Below are 9,882 nucleotides of genomic sequence, written 5' to 3'. Positions count from 1 at the left end.
AATCCCTTTGTCTGTCTGCAGCTCGGTGTAGTGAACGTTTTCTCCGGTCACGATACGGGCCCGCCCTGAGCGGAGCCTTTTCAGATCCAAGCCTAGATCCTGCGCCACATTACCAATAACAGAGCCTTTCTTCATCTCCTCAGGTATAGAATACCGAATCTGACCACCTACCATGTTAACAGCAAGAAGCAGCAACAGAAGAAATCCTATGTGACGTCGTACTCCACAAAGTGATCGCCATTCGGATACGCAACTCAGGCATGTTAAAGTCGCCATTACTCAGACAGAATATATATATGTAGAGAACGAACGATTTTTCCGTTCAGGTAGTTTAAATAATGTCCTAGTCTATCATCCCTGAAGCTACATTTACAATTGTCAACAACCTTTATAAAGTTGTGAGTCCTCGTTCAAACGAAATCTTGACAAAAGACAATGAGCTGCCCTTAATGTATGATCACTGAGGGGATGGACTGGATGACAACGAAAGACCGAAAATATTTAACTGGCCAACAGCGTCCCTTAGAGTATAAAACGTGGAAGTCATATGATTCCTGAATTTCAGAAGCAACACCGCAAACCCAACATCAACACATTTTATCTTGCGTGGAAATCAATATGAAATGATATCAAAACACCATGTTCAATAAAATATTTTCACTTCAGCATGTATGTCGCAACGAATTTTGTGAGGAGATATAGTTAAAATGGACCCACTAGAATAATGAGAGATTATCATTCAAGTAATTTCTAAACCCGGTAAACAGAAGAAACCGTTGCAACAAAAAATAAAAAAAATAAAAATAAAAAAAAGGAAAAAAGAGAAAGAAAACGGAAGTATTACTTTTTAAGGAATGTATGTATAAATCTATATATCATTTGCTAAAATAATTCATGTGTCCTCAGGATCTTATAATGAGTAATTTAGAATCACTAGAAAATATTTTGGCACTCAACTGTCTTGTCATGAAATGTTTTCATGGGAAAGACATAACATAAGAATGCTATTAAGATATGTGTGAATGATTGCTCTGCTTAACATTAAAATGTTTTTTACTAAACTTTCAGGGTAGTCTCGTTCTTTAGAATGTTGTGGAAACCAAATAATATCATTAAACAAAATGTCAGAAGACACTGCAAAGACATGTTTAGAACATTAAAACCCATTTATTTATACTAAAAGAAAAATATTGGCCTCTACCCCTGATTATTCTGGAGGATGTGTGGAGAATGTGTCAATTGTGGTAACCTAGAATTACCTGACTGCTAATGTAAACTAAGACTCTGTTCTTGTTGCTGGAAATTTTGCAACATTGAGAAGCTATTTCATTGAAGCAATTACATAAAGGATAAGGAACAGATGTGTCTATATGAAATGACAAACCTCCAGAGGAGAGTCTGGTTCATCCAGGATGCTCTTTTCACTCTGTATCCTCAGCACGTTCTGACTACCAGCTCTGCCGAACTTACAGTCACTCTTTCTGGAGTCAGTCGTCCTGCACACCTCGTAATTGTACACATGTGGCAGAGTCCCTGTGCCCAAAGTGTCTGAGTAACGTGGTGGATAATATGGAATGACAGGCAGGTTGGAGTGATACAGGATGCGAGACTGTCTCCACCTGTAGATTTTGACTGATATGATAACCACTAAACACGTGATGAAGAGGAAGGAAACTACAGCCAGAGCCAGGACCAAGTAAAAAGTCAGGTTGTCATTGTACTCCTTGTCATGTGTCAACTCAGTGAACTCCGATAGCACTTCAGGGAAGCTATCTGCCACCGCCACGTTAACAATGACTGTAGCTGAACGAGAGGGCTGCCCGTTGTCCTCCACTATAACAGTCAGTCTTTGTTTGACAGCATCTTTATCAGTGACTTGGCGGATAGTTCTGATTTCTCCATTCTGTAAGCCCACTTCAAACAGCGCCCTGTCTGTGGCTTTCTGCAGTTTATAGGAGAGCCAGGCATTCTGTCCAGAGTCCACATCAACAGCCACCACTTTAGTCACCAGATAGCCCACATCTGCTGAACGAGGCACCATTTCAGCCACCAGAGAGCCACCAGTTTGGACTGGGTACAGAACCTGAGGGGGGTTGTCGTTCTGGTCTTGGATCATTATTTTCACAGTCACATTGCTGCTTAGTGGAGGAGAGCCTCCATCCTGCGCTTTTACAATGAATAACAGTTGTTTGATTTGCTCATAGTCAAACGAACGCACTGCATGCACCACTCCACTTTCTGCATTAACAGAAACGTATTCAGATACTGGAGACCCATTAATCTCACAATCTTCCAAAATGTAGGAAACGCGGGCGTTTTGGTTTTCATCGGGGTCTTTAGCATTAACAGTCATGATAGAAAGACCAGGAGAGTTATTTTCCACAATCCAAGCCCTATAAAAATTTCGAGGAAATTTTGGGGAATTGTCATTAACATCTGACACCTTTAGATTAAAAGTTTTTCTGGTTGACAGCGGAGGGGAGCCCGCGTCTGAGGCAATAACGGTGATGTTAAATTCTGACAAACTTTCACGATCTAAGGCAGCATCAGTTATCAGTGTATAATAACTTCTCACATTGGATTTAATTTTAAAAGGAACACTGCCTTCGATCGTGCACCTTACCTGTCCGTTTTCACCCGAATCAAGATCTTTCACATTAATAATGCCAAGAGTGGTACCCGGAGCTGAGTCTTCTGACACAGGACTAGTGAATGACATCACGTTAATGACCGGTGCATTATCGTTTATATCCAAGACCTCAATTTCAACTTTACTAGAATCTGTCAGTCCCCCTTGATCTTTCGCTTCAACTCTGAACTCAATCTTTTTGTCCATTTCAAAGTCGATTTCCTTTGCCACATATATTCGACCAGTAGCTTCATCTATATCGAATAAATCAGCTATCCCTGCCTTTGATTTTGAAAAGTAATATGCCACTTTTCCATTTGAACCGGTATCAATGTCGCTCGCATTCACTGTAACAACATGCGTGCCTTTTGGGGCATTTTCAATCACCGCGGCCTTATATAAGGATTGATTAAACACCGGAGCATTGTCATTCGCATCTAGTACGTTTACCTCTATATTTACTGTCCCAGATTTCTGTGGATTTCCACCATCAACGGCCAACAGTTTTAAAGATAGGCGTGGCTGTACCTCTCTGTCTAAAGGCTTCTGAAGCATCATTTCAGCATATTTACTTCCATCCGGATTAACATATTGTTTCAACACAAAATTGTCTGTCGGAGTTAAAATGTAGTTCTGCAGACTGTTTTGCCCAACATCAGCGTCCTCCGCACTCTCCAGCACAAAACGGGAACCGAGCGCAGCAGATTCGCTTATTTCAAATTCCAAGTGACTGTTCTGAAAAGTGGGAGCGTTATCATTTACATCCAATACCTCTATCGTCACAGGGTGCAGCTCCATCGGTTTTTCCAATAAAATCTCAAAGGTAAAGCTACATGGAGTCAAATCCCCACAAAGCTGCTCTCGGTCTATTCTCTCATTCACAACTAAAGTCCCTTTGTCTGTTTTCAGCTCTGTGTACTGAATGCTTTCTCCCGTAACGATACGGGCCCGTCCAGAACGAAGCCTTTTTAGATCCAAGCCAAGATCTTGTGCCACATTTCCAACAAGGGACCCTGTTTTCAGCTCCTCTGGGATCGAATATCGGATCTGTGCCTCCGCTCGATAAAGAAAAAGGACGTGAAAAACAAACAGGCTGGCTGTAAGTCGCATTCGCCATCTTACAACTCGGTCTCGATGTTCTACTCCAAATGCCATTTTTGAAAACAGGTCTTAAAAACCAAAACCGAGCAATGGATCGAGGGCTTTAACTTAGAGAGGAAGACTCACACACGTCGATATATGACGTTAAATAAAAAAGCAGGTGTGTATTCTATTTGATCCAGCTCCTATGAAAAGCAGATCATCTGCCGTTACAAAACGCAGTGATGGGGGTGGAAACAGCCCTGTCTCGAAATGCATTGCAGAATAGATTTACCAGGCAACAGCGTCACTTAGAGGGTATAATATGAAACTAGAAAAGCCAATGACCACGTTCATCACTCTGCACACTATCTCTGTAGAAATAACGTAATGATTTCACTTTGAAGGCACGTACGTCTGTTAAGTGAATTAAAGAATGCAGAAAATACTGACTTTCACTGTTAGAAAAAGATTAATTCAACTGGAAAAAAGCAAAAAGTGTGTGACACAAAGCAAAAAGACCACTGGCACTTTCTTCTCTTTTTCCTCTTTCTTTTTCTTTTTAAAACATTTTTTGATAACAGCGGATTTCAAAGTTACTGTCACATGTCCCCTTATGACATAAAAAATACACATTGCTAGTGACCTGTAAATTTTAAAGAAGAACGAATGATAATAACGCAAAACTTGCTTGCTATTAAATGAATCTGAAGTTATGGGTTGTCGTTTTTTATTATTTATTTATTTATTTATTTATTTATTTGTTATTATTTATATAATTAACTGCATTATAAATAAAACATACAAGTGGATCCTAAATGAATGGCCTCTTCAAAGTCTTAGAAATCTCAACGATAATAATGACGACTGCATCTCAGAGCAAAGCACTTCAGCACCAAGGACAGTGACAGGACAGTGGAGCCGTTTCCATTTCAGAATGTAACTACTACAGTATTTAGACGTAATTATATTAACCCTGCATAAAAACAAACATTGTCATTTGATGAAAAAAATATATATATATATTAGTGTTCACACAAGCCAATATAATCAACCGGAGACGTGATGCTTGCACTGTATCCTACAAAGTTTCCAGCGTCATCCATACTAACCAAGGTCTGAGTTATTGCACTTATTGGGTGGGGGGGAGGGGGGGGGGCTATTCGCTGATTATGTATAACGCAAAGATAAAGTTTTTGTCAGTGTGTTTACTTTGTCTTGAGTGGAGTCGGTGAAATTGTATAACCATCTTCAAATGAGGAGCTATTGTTACACTTTGTTTTACAGACAGATACTGTTTACAGTCAGGATGATAGAAGAAATTCTCTTCATGACTGTTAAAGCAAAAGTGTAGTTTAAAACTATTTATTAGCAATGCTAGATTACTGACACACAAGCGCCCAAATGTAAAACATAAACAAACCTCTATCGGAGAGTCTGGTTCATCCAGGATGCTCTTTTCACTCTGTATCCTCAGCACGTTCTGACTACCAGCTCTGCCGAACTTACAGTCACTCTTTCTGGAGTCAGTCGTCCTGCACACCTCGTAATTGTACACATGTGGAAGAGTCCCTGTGCCCAAAGTGTCTGAGTAACGTGGTGGATAATATGGAATGACAGGCAGGTTGGAGTGATACAGGATGCGAGACTGTCTCCACCTGTAGATTTTGACTGATATAATAACCACTAAACACGTGATGAAGAGGAAGGAAACTACAGCCAGAGCCAAGACTAAGTAAAAAGTCAGGTTGTCATTGTACTCCTTGTCGTGGGTCAACTCAGTGAACTCCGACAGAACTTCAGGGAAGCTGTCCGCCACCGCCACGTTAACAATGACTGTAGCTGAACGAGAGGGCTGTCCGTTGTCCTCCACTATAACAGTCAGTCTTTGTTTGACAGCATCTTTATCAGTGACTTGGCGGATAGTTCTGATTTCTCCATTCTGTAAGCCCACTTCAAACAGCGCCCTGTCTGTGGCTTTCTGCAGTTTATAGGAGAGCCAGGCATTCTGTCCAGAGTCCACATCAACAGCCACCACTTTAGTCACCAGATAGCCCACATCTGCTGAACGAGGCACCATTTCAGCCACCAGAGAGCCACCAGTCTGGACTGGGTACAGAACCTGAGGAGGGTTGTCATTCTGGTCCTGTACATGTACAATAACTGATGTGTTACTACTTTGTGGGGGTGACCCACCATCTTGTGCTTTAACTCGTATTTGATACTCTTTGACTTGTTCATAGTCCAGTGAACGCAGAGACTGAATGACTCCACTTTCTGTATTAATGGAGAAATATGCGGATACCGGATTTCCATTCAGCTCGTCTTCAAAAAGAAAATATGATATACGTGCATTCTGGCCCTGGTCCAAATCAGTAGCACTAATCTGCAACAGAGGGACACCTGGAGAATTGTTTTCCGTTACCTGAGCGCTGTAAAGACTTTGACTAAAAACTGGAGCGTTGTCATTAATATCGCTAACTTCTAAATAGACGGATTTTTTGTTCGATAATACTGGGAAGCCCTCATCAGTGGCAGTGAGAGTAATGTTGTACGTGGGAAGCTTCTCTCGGTCGAGAGTTTGCGCAGTGATTAATGTATAATAGTTTCTGAGGGAAGATTTAATTTTGAAAGGCAGATGTTCATCTATAGTTAAATGCACCTGTCCGTTTTTTCCAGAATCTTTATCTTGGACACTAATTAACGCCACAACTGTGCCAGGAGGAGAATCTTCTGAAATCTTCCCCGAATAGGAAGCCATTGTGATTACTGGACTGTTATCATTTTCATCTACTATTTCGATCACTAACTTGCTGGCTCCTGTGACACCCCATGGATCTTTTGCTTGGAGGTTTATCTCGTAATTTGGAGAAGCCTCATAATCGATATCCCCGACTAGTTTAATCTCACCTGTGTTGGAATTTATTTCAAAAGGACAAGCGGAACCATCTTCTAGGTGTGTGAATGAATATGTAACGTTACCATTGTAACCTTGGTCAGCGTCTACTGCACTGACTGTGGCAATAATTGTGCCTCGTAAAGCATTTTCCAATACAGAGGCTTTGTATATGGACTGTGTAAAAACGGGCGAGTTGTCATTTGCATCCAGCACAGATATGTGTATTTTTACCGTTCCGGACATCTGCGGCTCGCCACCATCGACAGCCGTTAATATGAGCGCATGTTTGCTTTGCTTCTCGCGGTCCAAACCACTCTGAAGCACCATTTCGGCATATTTACTCCCATCTGCTCGAGTATGTTGTTTGAGAACAAAATGTTCGTTTGCTTTTAAAGAATAACTCTGCAGTGAGTTTGTCCCTACGTCAGGATCAGCTGCACTATCAAGCAAAAACACAGTCCCAGTCGGCGTCGATTCGCTAATTTCTAATTTTATTTCTTTTTTTGGGAAAACGGGAGCATGATCATTTATATCTTGTATTTCGATAGTAATGGAAAACAATTCGAGTGGCTCTTCAAGAACAATTTCCAGACTAAAGCTGCACGGAGATTTCTTAGCGCATAATTGTTCTCTGTCAATTCTTTCATTGACAACGATATGGCCTTTGTTCTGGTTCAGCACGACATATTGATTATCATCTTCTATTACCAGTCGAGCTCGACCAGATACCAACCGTCTGACATCCAAGCCCAGGTCTTTTGCAATGTCCCCGACAAAGAGTCCTTTCCTCATCTCTTCTGGTATAGAATAGCGGATTTGTCCATTGACAGCAGCAACCACAAAGAAAAGCAAAATGGAGACGTTCCACTGACGCAGGGTACCGTTGTGCTTCATATTATCCATTTCTTCCCAGTAATATCAGGTCCAAAACAACACAGTGATCGGTACAGAAAGCTCCAGCTATTTATCATAGAGGCTTTGCAGTGTGTACAGTCTTCTTTTAAATTTACCCAAAGCCACGACAGCTTAATAGCCATCGCCTATCTCCTTTAAAGACGGGTGGTGACTTTGTGTCTTTAATACGCATTGCACAAGTCTGCTTAGGCAACAGCACCACCAGCAGTGATGAACTAAAACGGCAGGTGTCTGAGCACTGATGCTCCACTGTTTAGCCTTTCCTGACTACTACATACATTGTTTTTTAGCAACACCCATGCAAAAGAAAGCAAAATCTCGATAAGATCTCGATAAGCATAAATAAAAAGATAAACGAATAAGTTAAATAAATGAAGCATATTTTTTCCATAACGGGTGATTAATATACTGTCTGTTTTATTATTATCTCTGTTTACAAGTCATCTTATGACCACCTAAGTAGGTCCAAAATTTGCCGTGAATGGAGTGGGCTGACAGCAACAACAACGTTTTCTGATACAATATTTGCAGCAGACTAAAAAATATAAGAGATTGAGCGAATTCATTTGACAAACATTATGTTGAGACTGAAGTGTGGACAAACACACAGATTCTGTGTAAAACCATACTGAGCTGCATATCTGCAGAGAGAGGCAGGCTGACAGATGGTTACATAGATAAATGAACAAATGTATACAAAGATACAGTAGAGAAGGAGTGGATAGATAGACGGATAGATAATCTGATCTAATCTAACTGATGAGTCCAATGACCTAGATTTGAGCAGTGGAATCAACATTGAAAGTACTGCTACACTCATCCAGAGGCATGAAAAAATAATGACACATTTCAGAGCAGTATGTTTGTTTGTTTGTTTTTGGTTTGTTTTCTTTTTTGTAGAGCTGAAAGGAATGGATAAATTTGATAGGTTTTGATACTTTCTTGCATGTTTCCCTCCTCACACATATTAGCATCCTGCTGAAGAGCAAAAATATTTTGTGCACCATGATTGAGCATTATTTAGGCAAAGACTCCACAGCAGAAGCCAGAAATATTCACATTAATATTCATGTAGCATAAAGCCTAGGGTAGAACTACACAACGCACACAAACTAGAGTAATGTTGCTGCTGTGTTTCAAGACTGCTACCTGCAGTCTCAGTCCTGCACCAATATGACTTTCAATGAAACATTTCTGGGGATATTTGTTGTATAAACACTCATAACATTTCATATCTAGTGTCAATGTAGATCATGGGTTGTGGTGAAATACTATCATGTACTGTGTAAAGGGAACTGTGAATTTCATATTAATTGTGGCTGTATATTGCAATGATAAGGATTTTAGTGTTTGGGGTGAGATTTCAGGGAAAAGGGGAAATCAAAATAATCTTACCTATTAGATTGAAGTGGAAGATTCATCCAGGAAATGCACCAAGAAAAGAAAGAAGAAAAAAGACAGTAGTTAGTATGTATCCTGAAGAACAACAGCAATAAAATAAAATAAAATAGAATTCATGCATATTTATTGGTTTTACACACTGCAAGTGCAATACCGCTACAATGGAATACCATAATTTGATCTTTTGAGTTTTTGAAGCAGCATTTTACCCAGACCAAAAATATTTTAGATTTAATAATCTAGTGTTTGAGAATTTAATTGCACTGATTGTTCCTCCTCATGTTTAGAACACTGTTGTGCAACTACTGTGCACAAAAAAAAAAAAAAACAGTGACAATTTATCACATAAAACACTAAGGATTTGGTGCAAAATCTAGATATTTTAGTGACAGTATGTGATAACATTTAAGAAGGTCATGATTTAAGAACCTGGTGAAAAAAACAAAAACAAAAACTAATCAACTAAAACGTTGATGTCCCCTCTGGACAAGATGATTCTGAAAGCCAAAGCAAGACAAAACAAGATTACCCTCAGTTTTTAGAATCACTGAATCTTAGTGAGACTTTCAATATTTAAAGTAAGCCCTTATGTAAACTGGAAATTCCTTCCTATCTTACAGCAGCACTGCTGAAACAGAGCTGTTCTTGTGACCTAGATAGAATTAAACCAAAAAATATGCGCTGCATTTAGAAGAGAATAGAATAGCTTTTTATTGTCACTGTTACAAGAACAATGAAAGGCAGTTTGGCATTACTCTGTGTGTGTGAAGTACACAACAGCGTAAGTATTTACACAATAACAGACAAATTTACATTTACAAAAGAAAGATATGTACAAGTTATACATGCACCTGCAAAAATGCAGATACACCCATACAAACATACACACACATACATACATATATGTATATATACATATATGCATGCGTACATACAAACACACACATATTTCCACATA

General features: G+C 39.7%; 1 protein-coding gene across 1 annotated transcript in view; it reads right to left on the bottom strand.

Moving 5' to 3' along the window:
* Positions 1-3,752, bottom strand: part of LOC102208358 (protocadherin gamma-A3-like) — a 4,730-nt gene extending 978 nt beyond the window's left edge. The window contains exon 1 of the mRNA XM_005719995.1: positions 1,454-3,752. Coding sequence (XP_005720052.1) covers positions 1,454-3,739 — 2,286 coding nt within the window. The 5' untranslated portion in view covers positions 3,740-3,752. The remainder of the gene's footprint in view (positions 1-1,453) is intronic.
* Positions 3,753-9,882: the final 6,130 nt, after the last annotated feature.

The sequence above is a fragment of the Pundamilia nyererei genome, unplaced genomic scaffold, assembly GCF_000239375.1.
Source record: "Pundamilia nyererei isolate P.nyererei 1_Seehausen unplaced genomic scaffold, PunNye1.0 scaffold00001, whole genome shotgun sequence".
Classification (NCBI taxonomy): domain Eukaryota; kingdom Metazoa; phylum Chordata; class Actinopteri; order Cichliformes; family Cichlidae; genus Pundamilia; species Pundamilia nyererei.
This window is presented reverse-complemented; position numbering and strand designations above follow the sequence as displayed.